General features: G+C 44.3%; 1 protein-coding gene across 7 annotated transcripts in view; it reads left to right on the top strand.

The window, feature by feature from the left end:
• The window catches only part of Glyr1 (glyoxylate reductase 1 homolog (Arabidopsis)), a 36,037-nt gene that overhangs the window by 9,149 nt on the left and 9,217 nt on the right, over positions 1-17,671 (top strand). For 5 of the 7 annotated variants that reach the window (XR_003951842.1, NM_028720.2, NM_001079814.1 and 2 more), the window contains exons 4-10: positions 3,733-3,871; positions 4,315-4,554; positions 8,817-8,903; positions 10,549-10,605; positions 11,237-11,287; positions 11,383-11,456; positions 14,183-14,282. Coding sequence is in view for 6 of the 7 variants with exons in the window: in NM_028720.2 (NP_082996.2) it covers positions 3,733-3,871; positions 4,315-4,554; positions 8,817-8,903; positions 10,549-10,605; positions 11,237-11,287; positions 11,383-11,456; positions 14,183-14,282 (748 nt within the window). In the remaining variant the exon portion in view is untranslated. The remainder of the gene's footprint in view (positions 1-3,732; positions 3,872-4,314; positions 4,555-8,816; positions 8,904-10,548; positions 10,606-11,236; positions 11,288-11,382; positions 11,457-14,182; positions 14,283-17,671) is intronic. The other 2 variants (XM_030249304.1, XM_030249303.1) reach the window with 1 other exon arrangement.

Raw genomic sequence — 17,671 nt, 5'->3', positions numbered from 1 at the left:
AAATAAAAGGATCAAAGGTTTATGGTCATCCATGGTTACATAGGAGTTTGAAGTCTACCTGAGCTACATGAGACCCATGCTTCCAAAAATTAAAATTAGTGTGGCAATACACACCTTTAATCCCAGCACTTGGGATGTGGAGGCAGGCAGACCTTTTGAGTTCAAGGACATCCTGCTCTATGGACCAAGTTCTAGAAAAGCAGGGGCTACATAGAGAATTTTTTTTTTTTTTTTTTTTTTTTGGCCAGCTATGATAGAGTACACAGCTTTAATTGCAGCATTTGAGAGACAGAGGTAGGCAGTTCACTATGCATTTGAAGCCTGGTCTACTTAGTGAATTCCAGACCAAGCTAGACCTTCCTGCCCCACCATTAATTTATTTATTAATTACAATTTTTTTAAAATGTGCCAGGTGGTGGTGGTGCACGCCTTTACTCCAGCACTCGGGAGGCAGAGGCAGGCGGATTTCTGAGTTCGAGGCCAGCCTGGTCTACAGAGTGAGTTCCAGGACAGCCAGGGCTATACAGAGAAACCCTGTCTCGGAAAAAAAAAATGTTAGAGTTACCCCGACCCAGGACTGGAGAGATGGTCAGTGATTGAGTCAGCTGGCTGCTCTTCCAGAGGACCTCACAACCTTGTGTAAATCCAGTTCTAAGGAATCTGACACCACCTTCTGGCCTCCAAGAGTATCAGGCACACAAGTGGTACCGACATACATGTAGACAAGACATCCATACATATGAACTAAAAGAAGGTAAAATAGTTAGCCAGTTGAGCATTTTATCACCTTTTCACCCACTGTCAAGCAGTCCTTGTACCCCTAAGGACGGCTGTAAGGTGACTCCCTCACTGCCAGCCTGCACTGCTGTCCTTCAGGATGAGAGGTACCACTGCAGCCCCAGCTAAAGGCACCAGGTCACTAAGCAGGCAGGGCTTGTCGCTGTGGCCACAACAGAGCACGTTCTGTTCTGATGGCTGAAGTGGTTCCAGTGCGCTTTGCTTTCTAGAGGTTCTGCAACTTGTGTGCTCCAGTGCCAGAGCTCGCATCTTATTGACTGTATTTCTGCTGAGGCAGGTCACCTGGTCGGTTTTTTTAGTAGATTAACATTTCTTGCTTTTATCTTCTCAAAGTTGTATTTGTATTGTCAGTTAGTTCATTTGAACATTTCAAAGATCATTGTGTCAAGAAAGATTTCAGTTTAGTTTCTCAAAGTCCTATCTGGAAAGTGAGTAGAATTTTGTGTGTGTTCTTCCTTCTTGCAGAAATCAGAAATCTGTTTAAAGCACATTGCCAAAAAAAAAGGGGGGGGCTGACTTAATTGGCATTTCTTCCATAGACATCCTCACCTTTGCTTTTTCTGTCAGTCAGAGGTTGGTAGGAGGCAGGCATGACAGTGACAAAAAGGGTGAATGGGACTCCTGCCTGCAGAGCATCTAACCTAGTTTTGGAGGATGGACAGAGTGTACCTTGAGAACCATCTTTGAACTTTATCCTGACACTGGTGTGGTCTCAGAGCTGAGTCAGTGCTGCAGCTCCACTACCTTCACTTCTGTCCTTAGGATTCTGTAAATGGAGAAAGGAGCTGTGTCTGGGGCCCCAGGGACAGACTGACCAACATTTAGGGGGGTCAGTACTTTATTTCATGGTTTTTCCTTATAGATTGGAGTCATGGCTCTCATGTCAGGTTGCAAACTAGCTGAGCTAGCCACCAGAATACCTCTCTCCACTGATAGGTATGGTTGGCTCTGTGTGCCAGAGACTGTTGTCTGTCCCTGTGTGTTGTTTGCCTTCACTATAGGTATCATGTCTGCCCCGGTGTTCTGTATTGAGCTGTGTCCCAGGGCTGCCACATTTGTTCTTGACCTGTCTTCACAACTGCTCCCACAATACTCAGAGTGAAAAGCTGGAGGTGGATAAGAAACACTTTGGTCGGGGTACATCTTTAATCCCAGCACTCGGGAGGCAGAGACAGGTGAATTTCTGAGTTCGAGGCCATCCTGGTCTACAGAGTGAGTTCCAGGACAGCCAGGACCACACAGAGAAACCCTGTCTCAAAAACTCAAAAAAAAAAGAAAGAAAGAAAGAAAGAAAGAAAGAAAGAAAGAGAGAGAGAGAGAGAGAGAGAAAGAAAGAGAGAGAGAAAGAAAGAAAGAAAGAAAGAAAGAGAGAGAAAGAAAGAGAGAGAGAGAAAGAAAGACAGAAGCACTTTGGCCGTTGTGAGTGAGTATTCTCCAACCATCTATAAGGACAGAAGCTTTACAGTTACTGCTGTAACCCAGTTTCTATATCCTTAGCCGGGCCCATGCTTTTTTGAAGGTTATGCTGTGAGACCCAATGAGTATTACAGGAAAATACATTTATAAATTAATTGATACTTTGCCAAGCCTGTATTATGTTCTCATTTGCACTTGGATCCTAGAGCATCATTTAGGAAAGCCACAGAAAGCCTACTGTAGCAGACTTGCTCGGGATCCACAACAGGCCAGATCCTTCAGAACTAGCAGCTGACTGCTTTTTTTTAACTTTAAGGTGTTACACATTGGCAGTTGAAATTAACAATAAGAGAAGTTCATTTTGCCTTTCAAAAAGAATGTCATTTAAAGCCTCTTTTGTGACTGCTGCACTCATCCCAAAACATACGTGTGTGTATGGTTTAGTAGCCATGGATACCATCATTTACGAACAGATATAGACTCAGTGGCTGCAAATGTTTATAAGAACAGCAAACTTTTAGATACTGTGTTTGGGGTAGAGTGCTCCGTTGACAGGTAGTTTAGTCTCCAGCACCATGTATACCAGGAGTTGTAATGCATAGCTGTGATCCCAGCATTTGGGAGGTGGAGGCAAAAGACTCAGGAGTTCAGGGTCATCCTCAGCTACATAGAGTCTAGACATTTTACTGTACACTGAGTCCTTGCCAGGTATTGTGACACACCTTTAATTACATTATTCAGGAAGTGGAAGCAGGCAAATCTCCACATAGTTGGAGGCCAGCCTGATTGTTGTGATAGGGAGACCCTATCACAATAAAAAGAAAAGATACATGAGTCCTGGCTTTTTTTTTTTTTTTTAAATAAGGCTGGTCTATGATGGTTAATCTCAGCAGGGGCAAGTGGAATTCTGTGAGTTTGAGGCCAGCCTGGTCTACAGAGTAAGTTCCAGGTCAGCCAGGGCTACATAAAGAGAAACATTGTCTTGAAAAACAAAATTTTATTTCATTAATCTGGCTCACATAGTTGACTAAGTCAAATGTGATGGTTCACACTCTTGTAATTCCAGCACTCAAGAGACAAAGATAGGAAGAGTGCCTGGTCTACATGGTGAGTGCCAGGCCAGAGAGAGCAATGCATTGAAAGCCTGGAGCGGTGGAGGGGAGGAAAGGTGGAAGATGTTTCCATCCTTGGCCTTCGTGCAGTCTACAGGCTTTGTCTGCACTGGGCAAGTTGCAGGTGTGTGTGGTTGGGTATGGAAAGCTGATAAATGAGAATGAAAGTACAGCAGTGTGTGATCCAGTGACTTCACAGGAGGAAAGTTCTGGCCTGTTGTGGTTCTGTTCATTTCAAGAAAATGTACTTGAGGCTCAAGAGTTAGAAATGGATGGTTGGTAAGGTTTATGCCTCTTTTAATTTTCAACTAAAACAAGTGTTAAAAACCCTCCCCTAGTGAGATCTCAGGAATGTGTTGGCATATGCAGTATGGATGAAACTCTTTCTGTGTTTGTTTTCTACTAGTGCCTGGATCAAAGTGGAACAGCTAAAGCCTTACCATGCTCACAAGGAGGAGATGATAAAGATTAACAAGGGTAAACGGTTCCAGCAAGCTGTGGATGCTGTTGAAGAGTTCCTCAGGAGAGCCAAAGGGAAAGACCAGGTGAGAGAGGCTGCAGTCGTTCCCCTCCAACATCGGCTCAATGATTTTGCATGGTTACTAGCAGATGGTGTGTGTCATAGACACGCTCCTTTCCCATGAGATTTGCCTAGCAAGAAAACAGCTGTGTCCAGAACTCTATGTCTGTGGCTCACTTTTCTGAGTCATGCATGTTGTTTTCGGAAGAGTAGCCCAGCTTCACAATACAGGAAGAGATCTTAGGAATTCAGCCACCTTTGGGGCTGTAGACAAGTGAGGTGATTTTTTTTTTTTTTAAGCTGTCTTTCCAGCACAAACAGAGGTGAGCAAGGATGCTATTTCTCAGGGTGGCTATGAAGACAGTTCACAGAACTGCTGAGAGAGAGAGAGAACTGTGTGGCCCATGTTGATGGCAGTGGTGGTAGTGGCTGTTGTAGTGGTTATCATTATTATTGTTGAACTTTCAGACATCATCCCACACTTCTGCTGATGACAAGAATCGGCGTAATTCCAGTGAGGAGAGAAGTAGGCCAAACTCAGGTGATGAGAAACGCAAGCTTAGCCTGTCTGAAGGGAAGGTGAAGAAGAACATGGGAGAAGGAAAGAAGAGGGTGACTTCAGGCTCTGCAGACAGAGGCTCCAAATGCCTTAAAAGAGCCCAAGAGCAAAGTCCCCGGAAGCGGGGTCGGCCCCCAAAGGATGAGAAGGTTTGTCTTACTGCCGTAGCTTCTGGGACTAGTGTCTTTTTTGTGTCAAGTAGAGCCATGCTCTAAGTATAATCTTGCTCGTCTAGTGGGTGTGGAGTACTTCCCATGGTCTATAGATGAATGAGAGCAAGATGCACAGACATAGGAAAGAGATGCAGATGGTGAAGGCCGGAAAGCTGTCTCCTGAGTTGCTCAGGCCAGGGGCAAGGCTAACAAGAATGAAGGGAAAATGCTGTAGAGGTGAGCATGCACTCCACGTGAGGCAGGATTCTGGCATGAGTATCCCTGTGCAGGTAGAGAGATGGGGCAAACAGAGGTATAGACAGATTGACACTGGGATACAGAGGACCATTCGGTAAATTCAAGATAGCAAAAGTACTTAGGAAACTGTTTAGGCTGGTTGTTGAGATGGCAGTGTGCCGAACTGGGCCTTAGTGATTGCAAGGTCAGAGAAAGGGGCCTGAAGCCAAATAGAAAGCCAAAGTCACAGACAGACCCATGAGAGGTAGCATTTCCTGAAAAGAGTCAGGGAGAGGCAGTCAGAGGCAGCCTTCCTGTGATTTGGCAGCTGGCTATGTGGAAAGGTAAAGATGAAAGGATAAGGAAGCTGCAAGCTAGAAGAGAGAAGTGCTTCTGTGGCTTGGAGAGGTTATCTGGGGTTTGCTGTAGACTTTGTTTATGGAACTAAAGGTAGAACCTAGAACTTCATGCGTGGTAGGCAAGCACTCTACCATTAAACTAGCCATCAGATCTTTTTTAGTGTGATATGTTTGAAGCATGACCCAGAAAGTACTAGAATTATAGACTTGGGAAGCCATCTTGGAGGGCAAAAAGCAGTCTAGTGCATGAGACTAGATGACCTTGTCTTGGAAATATGTGGAAAGGTGCTCAAGAGCAGAAACTGTACTGCAAAGAAAGTATGTGGTCAGGGTCAGGGCTAATGAGGTTGTAAGTGTGGCCAGATGAAACCAGGAAGAAATGGCGCCATCTGTTCTGGAGAACAGGTCTTGGATTTCAGGAAGTGGATGGCCTGTGAATAGTGAGAGCATACTGGGAGATATGCAACCACGATAAAAGAAAGAGAAGCCAGGTGGCTGATGGAACAGGGGGAGATAAAGCCTTGATGAAATACTAGAGGGCAGAGCAAGACTGGCGGGGTCAAACACCTGTGGGACGGGCCACGAAACGACTCACACTGTCTTGAATTTGCAGAAAGAGCAGAAGAGCTCACTGCATCTTGGGGCTGGCCCAGTTACACTCCATCCATGGGGTGCCTGGCCAACTATTGCCAGATAGTCTGGTTTTCTTGAGAGAGACCGGAAATGCAGAATTGTATGTGAAGCTCCCTAAGTTTAAATGTTCCAATGTGATTCACATTTTTAAAACACTTTAAGGTTCCACATGAATATCATTTGCTAAGCGCAGCCTGGTCTGCCTCTGTGGTCTCTTTACACTGTCCTAAGGCTAAGGAAAAGGAAGAGAGCAAGAGTCTTCCTATGACCATGCTCGGTAAGTAGGGAACTTCAGAGAACTGCCAGCCTCATTGAGTAGGGGACTTTGCAAGGGATGTGACCTGATGGCCAAAATATAGTTTTCCCTAGAGAAGAAATTGGAGCCACCAGGTATCACATTGCCTTCCAAATTAGTACTGTCTTCAGGCAGGTTCTCACAGACTCCTGGACAGAAACAACTTCCTCTCTAGCCCTCTCAAAGCTTTCCTCAAGTTGATAATGAGAAGCAATCTACCCCACAACATGGCAGTTCATTTGGGGCATAGTAACTTTTAACCAGGTTTCAGTCTAGGTAAACAACATTCTTATAGCAACCCCTAACAGGGTCCTTTCTGGGGCATTTTTGGACTGGGCCTGTGTTTGATGCTTCAGTAGAGTGTCCTGGCACTGGAATGACAGTCAGTGTATCTGACCTCGTCTATCCTGTAGCTCACAGAGTACAGGCCATGGCAATTGTCATTTGGCCAAAAGTCAGCAGGAAAGCAGAGGCTCCTAGCTGCAGAGTGCCATTCTGTTGTAGTATAATCTTCTGCCCCCTAAGGATAACTGAAAAGGCCGACCTAGAGCTCAGAGGTGTCAAGTGCTTGCCTACAGACAAAGCTAAATGTATATCTAGAATTCTTTTTGAGAGCTTGCCTGGAGCCCTGCACCTATGTCTTGGCTGGGCTCTCCTTTCCTTACTTCAAAGCTGAGAACTACAGCTTCAGCTTCGGATCATCCCTGCAGAAATGTGTCAGACCTGTGGCACTCATAAAATGTTACACTTACACCAAAAAGAGTAAATCAGGGTTGGACCAAGAGCTATAAACTCTATTCTGTCATCCCTGGAGCTCCACTGTTCCAACTTCATTGACTGCAACTTAAAATTCACCAGCCTGGTGTCAGAGGTGTATCTAATTGCAGAACAGTCTTTGTAGCCGCACTCTACTAGACTATTAGACAGGTGCTCCCTTGGCAGCAGGACACATCTAGAGATAAAGCCTAAGAGACAGATGTGACCCCTCTCAGAAAGAGAGATACCCACTTCTCTAATACATACTCAGCTTCATCTGCATACTAGCATGATTCCCAATGTGGATTAGAATAGGCAAAACACAGGCAAGGCAAGGAGAACACACTTGTAGTAGCAAGTGTGGGTCTAAGTTGTTGGAATTTGAGTTGTTTCATGTAATTTTTTTTCTTTTGGTTGGTTGGATTTTGGTTTGGTTTGGTTTGGTTTGGTTTGGTGTATATTTTGAGACAGAGTCTCACTTTGTATCCTTGGCTGGCTTGGAACTATGAAGACCAAGCTGACCTCAAACTCAAAGATCTATGCCTATGTCTGCCTCCCTGGAGACTAAGATAAAAAATATGTGCCACCATTTCTGGGAGTTTGAATTGTTTGTTTTATTTTATTTTTTAAGATAGGGTTTCTCTGTATAACCCTGCTGTCCTGGAACTCGCTCTGTAGACCAGGCTAGCTTCAAACAGAGGTCTGCCTGCCTCTGCCTCCTGAGTGTAAAGATTAAAGGCGTGAACCAACACCTAATTTTTAGTCTGTCTCACAATTGGCCAATGCTACTTGAGCTCTCTGCACCTCAGTTTTCTTTTCTGTAAAAGGAAGGCAATATTTGTTCTTCATTGTAATAGGGGTTATAGGAGACCATCTATGTAAATTAGTACTAAGGTAACTATTGAAACCTTTGCGTCACTGTAATCAACATCACCTTCAAATGAGAAAAGGTACAGAGAAGTCAAATAAAGCTGCTTTGATGAGGAGACCTTTCCATAGTGCCCTGAAGTGAACCTGAGTCAAGTGGACATGATGGAAGACCATCCCGAGTAATAACAGAGGTCCTGAGACAGGTTCATGTTTGGGGTGTTTGAGATAGGGGAATGGAGTACTGATGATGGGAAGGGAACAGAATTAGGACTCGGGCAAAGATGAAAGTGGAGTAAAATGTCTGACAGAGCTCTCTCTGAAGGCTCCATAGCAGAGTTCAGCTTCACTGTGAGAAGTGGGGAGCTGGCTTTGGGAAGATATGACAAGGTCTGACTTGGGCTAGTTTGCAGAGACTAGACTGCCTAGGCCCAGAGAGGGAGCTAAAGATTCAGTGTGCATCTGCCTGCTGACAGTGATGATGGTATAGAGGCAAGTTTGGTACAAGTGACAAGGGAAAGATGGTTTTGTGGTGGCAAAGCCGTAGAGGAGGCAGCCTGGCACCAGGGAAGTGGAACTTCATCACAGGAATGGTGGAATGTCTATGGACACATGAGCATTCACCCTGGTATCCCACTTAGGTGGATGGAATATAAGGTATTATCACAGTTGTAGGAGGGGCCGGCATTGTGCAAAGGAATGGGGCACAAGACATGCAGATAGAGTTGCTCACTTGAGAACACGCCAAGTGTACTCTGGCATGCATCCTAGCTTTAATCTGGACAGGTCTCCTCAGCAGTGCCATCTTTTTGCTTTGTTTTTTAAGACGAGATAGATTCCCTCCAACCCACTGTTAGTGATTATTATTCCCATAAAGTATTTTCCTGTGTCTTGCTGGCAGCGTTCTTATTAACCTCTTTGTGACATGCGTGCAGTAGCAGGTTTTGTTAGTACAAAACAGCAAGAACGAGTTGCCCTTTTTCTCCCACGTAGTTGGGTTGGCTTATATTTACACTTAGACCATGGCACTTGCCAGGAGCTTAGTTCAGGGTTGAGTGTGGCCAAAAGGGGAAGCAAAGTGTGCTGATGCTCTCTCTGCCTTTCTCCTGTAGGACCTCACCATCCCTGAGTCTAGCACTGTAAAGGGGATGATGGCTGGACCGATGGCTGCATTTAAATGGCAGCCAACAGCGACCGAGGTAAAGAACTTTCCTGCTCGTAGGACTGTCCACAATGTCAGAACAAGAGCATAGCAGATTTTCTGGCTATGCTGTGTGAGCCTCTTTCCCTTTTCTCCCTTTTCTGGTTTTTGGTTTTGTTTTATTGGAACAAACTACGGAAGTCTGGAGGTTAAAAAAAACTCCATGTTTAGGTCTGAGGTTCCAGGTAGTCTGCCTGTTTAGCATCATATGTGGGATTATAGACCCGCTATCATTCTCACTGTTTAGGGTAGGATTGCTTTTGTGTTGACTGTAAACACCTTGTCTTCCATAAATGCTCTGTTGTTCCCCCCACCCCACCCCAAGGGGGAGGTGATTTTTTTTTTTTTCCCCCCTGGGGAGGGTTTAAAAAAGAGGTTATTTTGTCTTGTGACAGGGTAATCCATGCTGGCCTCAAACTGAAGATCCTTCTGCCTCAGATACCCAAGTGCTGGGATTGCAGACATGTAGCTACCAGTGCAGATGTTGAGTAGCTTGGGGATTGGAGGAGACATCATACTAGCTTCACTGTGCCTGCACCTGGTGCTAGGCAGAGTTATGAACAGCTGTGGAGATCTATAGTCATAGTGACTATAATCAGAATTGGCCCCAGAAAGCCAAGACCTACAAGGGTTTGGCCTCACACCCAAGGAGATCAGTACTCTGAAGGTAGAAGAGTCCTAGAATTGCTGTGGTTTATATTGCCAGGCCAACTATATGCCTGGTGAATGCTTAGTACTAAAATGCAGGAGAGCTTTGTGATATTAGTCCACACAGTTACTAGAGTGATTGATCTCAACCTGCAGAAACATCTGTCTTTTTGTACTTGAGCCTATTTTTCCCTTAGCTAGTATGGCAGTGGTTTATGAAAGACCAGAACTAAGCTGGTGACATAGGCGTGTAGTCCTAGCAAAGGAGCACCTCCTTCTAGTAGGAGGGTCACAGGGTAATAGCCTGCCTGGTGACCAAGTAAGTTGAAGGCCAGCTGTGTAACTTAGATATTATCTCAGAATAAAATGTAAAAAAAGACAAAGTTCAAAAAGCAAAGGTGGGGGCTGGAGAGATGGCTCAGTGGTTTAGAGCACCAACTGCTCTTCCAGAGGTCCTGAGTTCAATTCCCAGCAACCATGTGGTGGCTCACAACCATCTGTAATGGGATCCAATGCACTTTTCTGGTGTCTGAAAGAAGCAAAGGTGGGCGGCTCTCTTTGTGCTCAAGGCCAACCAGACCTATAAAGTGAAAGCGTCTCTTTTTAAAAAACTGGAAAGAAGGCTTGGAGGAGGAGCTCAGTGGTAGAACACTTACCTACCATGGGCAAGGCCCTAAATTCTGTCCCTAGTTCCAGAAATTGAAAAAATAAGAAAAAAAGACGAAGGAAGAGGCAGGCAGAGATCTGAGTTTGAGGCCAGCCTGTTCTACAGAGTGAAGTTTTAGGACTGCCAGAACTACACAAAAACCCTGTTTCAGGAAAAAGAAAAAAAAAAGAAAAAAAAAAAAGACTTAGTTCAGAAATAGAAGTTTCCAGACAGCTGTGAAGGAGACTTAGTTGGAGAAGTCATGCAGCAAGAGGGAGTCCCTCTTCTAGGCAAGAGGAAGGGACTAATAGTGGACAGCTCATTTGATGTCTTTGTCTTTCAATTTCAGCCAGTCAAAGATGCAGATCCTCATTTTCATCATTTTCTGTTGAGCCAAACAGAGAAGGTGAGTGCTCACTTGAGGCAAACGTGTTTATGTTGCCATGGCAACCAGCTGAGTGACAGTGTGGGCCCATGAGGAAATCAGGTGCCAGTGAGATTAAGAATAAACAAAACCTTTAGAACTCAGCCCTTGTGCTGCTAAGCTATCATCACTGCCCTTCAGAGTCTAGGGTGGGAGGAGCTAGGCATACAGCCTGTCCATGCCCGGGAGCTTGCCCATGTGCCTGGTGCCACATCCTGTGGCCCTGTGGTCAGCATGGCCTCTCAACCCTGTATTGCAGCAGGAAGCTTTACTCATGTTTGTGAGGCCAGAGGTTGGGCCAAACTTTGCAAAGATCCCATTGCAGTGGGTGGCTTTGAAAGTGGGCAGATTTCATTTCCAGCCCGGCTCTTCTGACCAACTCCCAAAACGAGGCATATAAGTTGACACCTCTGATGCTCAGAATCAGAGACCTTCGAAGAACTATGTGGAGTGTTGAGGTAATGAGTGTTTACTCTGAATTTGATAAAATTATACGACAAAGAAATATTCTGTGTTACCATCTCACTTTAGGCCTAACCATTTTGGGAAATTACTATGTAGAACTCTTACACTTAATAAATGGTCTTTTTTTTCCCCCTTCCCTCTTTATTAGCCAGCTGTCTGTTACCAGGCAATCACAAAGAAGTTGAAAATATGTGAAGAGGTATGTAGGCTGCCTGCCTTGTTGTAGTTTTTATTTCCCCTGTGGTCTCATCATGGGCAAATTGCTGAACAGTTATTTGTGTTTCCTATCCCTAGGAAACTGGTTCCACCTCCATCCAGGCAGCAGACAGCACAGCTGTGAATGGCAGCATTACACCCACAGACAAAAAGTAAGACCTTGGATCAGCGGCCTCCTGGAGGCTCTGGATTCTATGAGCACTAGGGAGGTGGCACCAAGAAAGCCCTGAGGGCTCTGTCTAAGCCACTGATAACTAATTTGGGAACAGTTTCACTTCTCAAAGGTGGAAGTTGCCATCTCCCCCCAGGGTCTATCCCTTGGGACTAGGCTAAGGACTTGGCTCCATAATTGTCAGTAAGTCTGAGCAACTGTTTCAGAAGTTCTCTGAGCCCCATAAAAATGATGTCTTTTTAAGCACTACCTCAAGCCTGAGATAGTCCTTCTCAGTTGATAGAAGGTGTGGGCTTAGAATTCATGTCCTTGTAAGTAGCACAACTGCCTTTGCTGACACTGCTAGTCTGGGACCATTCTTGGAAATGTAGCTCAGTAGACCCTGTGATGGGAACTTCAAGATTAGAAAGTTTTTGGAGTAAAACCCTTTGTTTTGCTTTACCTGTCTCTGTCTGTCTGTATGTATGTCTCTCTCTCTCTCTCTCATCACCTCCTAGCCTTTCCCATGTACCTGCCGTCAACCTCCCACCTTGCCTAGACTATGGTCCCCAAACCTTCCACACACTTCCTTGCCTTTGCTGCTTCATTGCGAGCCTGTTGAGTCTGCAGTCACTTCGTGAAAAGGGTGTCTATAAGAGACTATCTTGTGAACAATATAACAAGTATAAATTCTAGTTTGTACCTTCCATACAGTTGTCTCACAGACTAAACTCAGTGTGTCTTTTGACAGTTCAAACTGTTGAAATCCCTAGTTACACAAGTTCTTCTTGAACTACCCTCTGCAGTATGCAGAAGATAGGAGCTAATCAAAGGGGAGCTAGAACCCAGAGATGGTAGCGTACACCTGTGATCCCAGCGCTTGAGGCACCAGGATAGAGAAGGTTTAGGAGTTTTAGGCTAACATGGGCTGCTTAGCACAACCACGTCTCAAACAAAGGGTGAAGGCCAGACATAGAAGGTAGATATCCCTTAGTAAGCATTGTATTTGTTTTACAAACAAGACCAGCACAGGGCTAAGGACTTGAGTCCTCATATTCTTACCCAAGATCTTGACTGCCTCTCAAAGCAACTGACTCTTAACATGAGTTTGAAGTAGCCATGAAGCAACTGATCCACATTAATCCACGCTGACACAGAGACTATTGAACTGTCACTTGTCATGATGGAAATCCAGATACTTCATTCATAGATCTATTGGGTTCTCCAAAACACAAAAGGAAAGAATATTTCCCTGTCTTGGTAGACATTCCTAGAGGAAACTGTACTACACAAAAGAGCTATAAATGGCAGAAGTCTAGGCATGGAACCTAGTGGTCAAAGAACCCTGTTTTGTTGAGGAAGGTGGTGGCTTTGGTTCAGATGTTGTATGTGCTCAAACAGAGAGTGTTGAGTCCTGGGTATCCCTGTAAGTGTAAGCCTCCAAATAAAGGAGTAGTTTCTCAAGGGTGCCTGCAGGTTGGATTCCCAAAAACCAAAGGGAAGAACCAAAGAGACTGCACAGAGTCTTCATGGGAATTCTGCAGAGAGCTGAGAGACAACCCAAATAGAAAACAAAAAAAGGTGGAATTTCTGATAGAAAAAAGAGATAAAGATATGTAAGAACCAATTGGGTGGAATGCTTCACTCTGGTCCTCACACTCAGAAGCCTGACACAGGAACATTGCTGTTAAGTTGAGGTCACTGATTACATAGCTGGCCAGACTGAGCTACAAGGTGAGGCTGTATCTCAGTTCTTAAAACAAGGCCCAGAAAGATTGAGTTTGAAGTCAATCTTCAGTAAAGCACATAAGTGAGGATCTAAATTCAGTTCCCAGTTCCCACATGAAACAGCTAGGCATGGTGCTGCAGATCTGATATCAGTGCAGGGACAGACAGGTAGATCTCTGGGACTCACTGGCCAACCAGCTTCACCTGCTTTGCAAGTTTCAGGCCAGTGAGAACCTTGTCTCCAAAAAAAGGGTGGTAATATCTGAAGAATAACATTCAAAGTTATCTTTTGACCTATACATATTCATAATGTACAAGAACTAGAAAAGAGACTTTTAGACAAGATGTAGATCTCTGTACGAGTGCATAAAGATAACAGGAGTAGCAAGCAGCCCCACAAAGTTCTCCAGTTTGAGGAAGGAGTAGGTAGAGAAAGTTTGAGGTAGGCAAAATTTGCTATATGCATGTCAGCTGCAGAGAAAGGAAGGCGTTGGGAACGGTGCTTTCGGGGATGTAGATAGGTAGGTTGAGTGTGAGAACCTGGGAGAACAGATGTCAGGAAAGGGTGGAACATACGAGTCCTAGCATTCATATTGTGGAGGTTGCCTGGCTCTCAGCTCTTTGGCTCTGTGACTTATGCATTTTGGCATGAGTTGGGGTGGTCTGAAAGCCTGGTGCACAGGGTTGCTGATCAAGAAGCCATTCAAGAGCTGTAGCTCAGATGCTTTTATCAGAGCAGCAAGGGGAGGCCTCACAATTGGAAGACTTGCCATGAGCCATGAAGTCATGCTTTGATGGTTAATGGCCATATGCATTTAGGGACCCTTACTGACCGTCTAGGAAAGGAAGAGGTACAGTCCTGGGCCAAGGAGTATGACTCCGTGGTTGACCATTGACCTAACATGAAACACCCCTGGGTTTGATGCCAACACCATTAAAAAAATTGTCATTGGTGCTGCAGGATGCCTTTACCTGGACCAATCAACCTCTCTCTTTCAGGATAGGATTTTTGGGCCTTGGCTTAATGGGAAGTGGCATCGTCTCCAACTTGCTAAAAATGGGTCACACAGTGACTGTCTGGAACCGGACTGCAGAGAAAGTAAGTATCAAGGGTGAGGTTTATCAGGCCTTGGAAAGTGGAGTAACTGAAGGTATTAGACATCTGTGTCTCTACTCGACATTCTGCACCCAGTAAAACAAGAGCTGAGCTTTGTCCAGGCAGAAAGATATGTAGGATGTTGTTATAAAGTTGTAACTATTTAAAACTACTCAAGGTCTAGCCAGACATGATGACACATACCTATAATTCCAGCACTTAGGAGGTTGAGGCATGAGGAGTGCTGTGCATTCTAGGCCAGCCTAGGTTATATAGGAAGTCTAGGCCATAGTGAGACCATTTCTCAGGAGTACAAACAAACCTGCCTTGGTGGCACATGTACATCTTTAATCCCAATACTTAGAAGACAGAGGCAGGTGTACCTCAACGAGTTTAAGGCCAGCCTGGTCTGCAAAACAAGTTATAGGACAGCCAGGACTATGTAGAGAGACTGTGTTTTATTAAGAAACAAAACAAAACAAAAAGCATGGTTCAGCAATTGAAGAGTGGACTGCTTTTCCAGAGGTCTACAGTTCAGTTTCCAGCATATACATCAGGTGGCTCATAACTACCTGTAACTCCAACAGATCCAGTTTCCTCTTCTGGCTTCTGGGTACCTGTGCTCTTGTGTCCATACACACATATACACATACATTTTAAAAAAAAAAAAAAAAAAAAAAAAAACTTTTTTTTTTTTTAAAAAAATACAAATACAAATAATAGTACCAAACAGAAATAACCATTTTTATAAAATGAAGGAAATCCCATTACATGGAACATGTAATGCAGACCCAGCTTCGTCCTTGTAACCACCATACTTTTATCTGTGATGTAGTCCATAATGAGCAAGATGAACAGCAAGGCATTCTGCAGTTAGAAACTGCTACAGGGCCAGGGCTATACAGAGAAACCCTGTCTCAAAAATAAAAAAAGAGAGAGAGAGAGAAACTGCTACAGGCAATGAGAGTATTGTTCTTACATGGAGTGAAGGAGCAGAGACTAGCAAAGTTCTCCCTCTTAAGATATATGCTATGCTTGTGAATGATAACTGCGGGGCTTAAGTTAGAGCTGATCACTAACGGAGACACTGGCGGTAAATGACGACAATATTAACAAAAATATCTTAGGTGCTGGGTGTGGTGGTGTATGCCGTTGATCCCAGCAGAGGCCAAAAGAGAAAAAAAATCTCTAGAGTTTATGGCAGGCCTGCCTATATACAGTGCAAATCCCAGGCTAGTTAGGGTTACATAGCAAGACCCTGTCCCAAAACAACACAGAACAAAATATTTTAGGGTCTGGAGTATAGCTCAGTGCTAGAGCAAGGCTTGGTTCTCTTTCTCAGAAAACTCCACTCCCAAATTTGATTTCTGCTGAATCAGGTGCTTTTCAAGATCACAAAAATGATTGGGGATCCCATCGGCAGTAGGCTCAAAGGCCGTGCACTCCTGTTAGGAACCGAGGTTAAGCACTGTAGATGCACTGCAGTCTGGATGGCCCCATCATTCTCCTCAGGACTGCAGTCTGGATGGAGCAGGTGAGGGCAGACAGGGCATCTGGGCATGTGAGAAAATTTTCCTTTGATGGACGCGCCTCTACCTGCCTTTTTTCTTGATGAGAAAACATAGACAAGATAGCAAAGCATCCAAGAATTGAGTCAGGCAGGCCCAACTTCAAGTCACAGGTGTGCTGTTCACCTTCTTCCTTGGTAAGACATTCTGCAGGGTGACTGCACCTACTTCATAGAGGCCAGAAACCAATAGTACTCAGCTCTAAAGTACCCAGCACCAGGCAAGAGACTTCTGTGAAAAAGCCATTTAATCCTCTGGTAATCGCCTTAGAATTTCTTTTAAGGCGGTGATAAAAATGATCTTTTGGCTGGACATAATAATGCTTGCTTTCGGTCCCAGCACTTGGGAGGCAGAGGCAAGGAGATGTCTGAGTTCATTGGAGGCCAGGTTGGTCTACATAGCAAGTTATAAGCCAACCAGGGCTAATGAGGTTCGTTCTCTCTCTCTCTCTCTCTCTCTCTCTCTCTCTCTCTCTCTCATGAGGTGCGCTCTTGCGCTCACACACACACACACACACACACATTAAAAATAAATAAGTAAGAAGGACTGGGGAGATAGTACGGTAGGTAAAGGTACTTGCCACCAAGTCTAACCATCCGGGTTTGATCACCAGGACCCATATTGTGGAAATGGGGACAGAACTTCCCCTCTGCAATTTGTCCTCTAACCTCTGACCCACATATTCACATACACACATCACTCACTCAGTAAATAATTGCAAAAGCAAGAAAATGTTTTCGAATAGTCCTCTGACCTGATACAGTGTAGACTCAGCTGCTCAGGAGGCTGAGGTAAGAGGGTCTCTTGAGGCCAGACTGACTTGTATGGTAGATACAGTGACACTCTGTCAAAATGACAACAAAGTAAAATGCTCTACTGGTGCTTCTGAAACAATAAAGAACATGGATTGAGTTCTCAGGAAAGAGAGAGTAAAATGGAATTTTGATGGCTCATGGCATGAGACAAAGCCAGCCTGGGCTACCTTGCAAGTTAAAGGCTAACTGAGCTACAGAATTAGACATTGTCAAAAAAAAGAAAATGTTTTTGAGGGTGCCTGGTAGGCTAGAGAAACAACTCCGTAGTTAAATAGTGTCAACGACCAGGGTTCAGTTCTCAGCACTCTGATGGAGACTCAGCCATTATACCTCTAGTTCAAGGGACCTGACGTGCTCTTCTGTCCTTTGAGGGTACCAGGTACAGATACGGTGGACATATGTATATTCAGGCAAACATTCATATCCATAAAATATATAAATGTTTAAAGGGCAGGAGGCAAGTGGTTCTTCTGTTGCTGCTCTTTGTAGCAAATGTACTAAGTGGAGCTCTGTTCTCTCTAACATAGAATTGAGGTTGGGAATATGGCTCGTCTGACTAACTAGCTTGCTGTGCACTGAGGTTCTAAGTTCAAATCCCCTGATAGCCACTTGAAAGCTGGACATTTACAATTTTTTTTTTTTTAATTAAAGTTGAGGCCAGTTTAGGAAGACAGTCGATGTTTGTCTCTGGCATCCTCATACATGTACTCAAGAGGCCACACATGTGTGTATAAACATGAATATACACAAATAATTTTTAAATCTTTTTAAAAAAAAAATAAAAAGATTAGTCACACAGTGAGAACTCTCTTATTTAGCCTAGACACAAAACCTAAAACTTCATTCCAAGATGGCTGCCATAGAACTCTAAGCTCCAGAAGTTGACTAGACAACTCCAATAAAGATGGCAATAAAGGGGGAATAGCAAAGACTGATCAGAGAAATATCAGAGAAGGAAATTTGTCAGGACCATCTGTAAGCAGTCAAACTTCACTAAAGAAAAAGGTAA

This window comes from Mus musculus, chromosome 16 (genome assembly GCF_000001635.26).
Source record: "Mus musculus strain C57BL/6J chromosome 16, GRCm38.p6 C57BL/6J".
NCBI lineage: Eukaryota > Metazoa > Chordata > Mammalia > Rodentia > Muridae > Mus > Mus musculus.
Note: the sequence above shows the minus strand (reverse complement) of the source record. Positions and strands in the feature narration are given on the sequence as shown.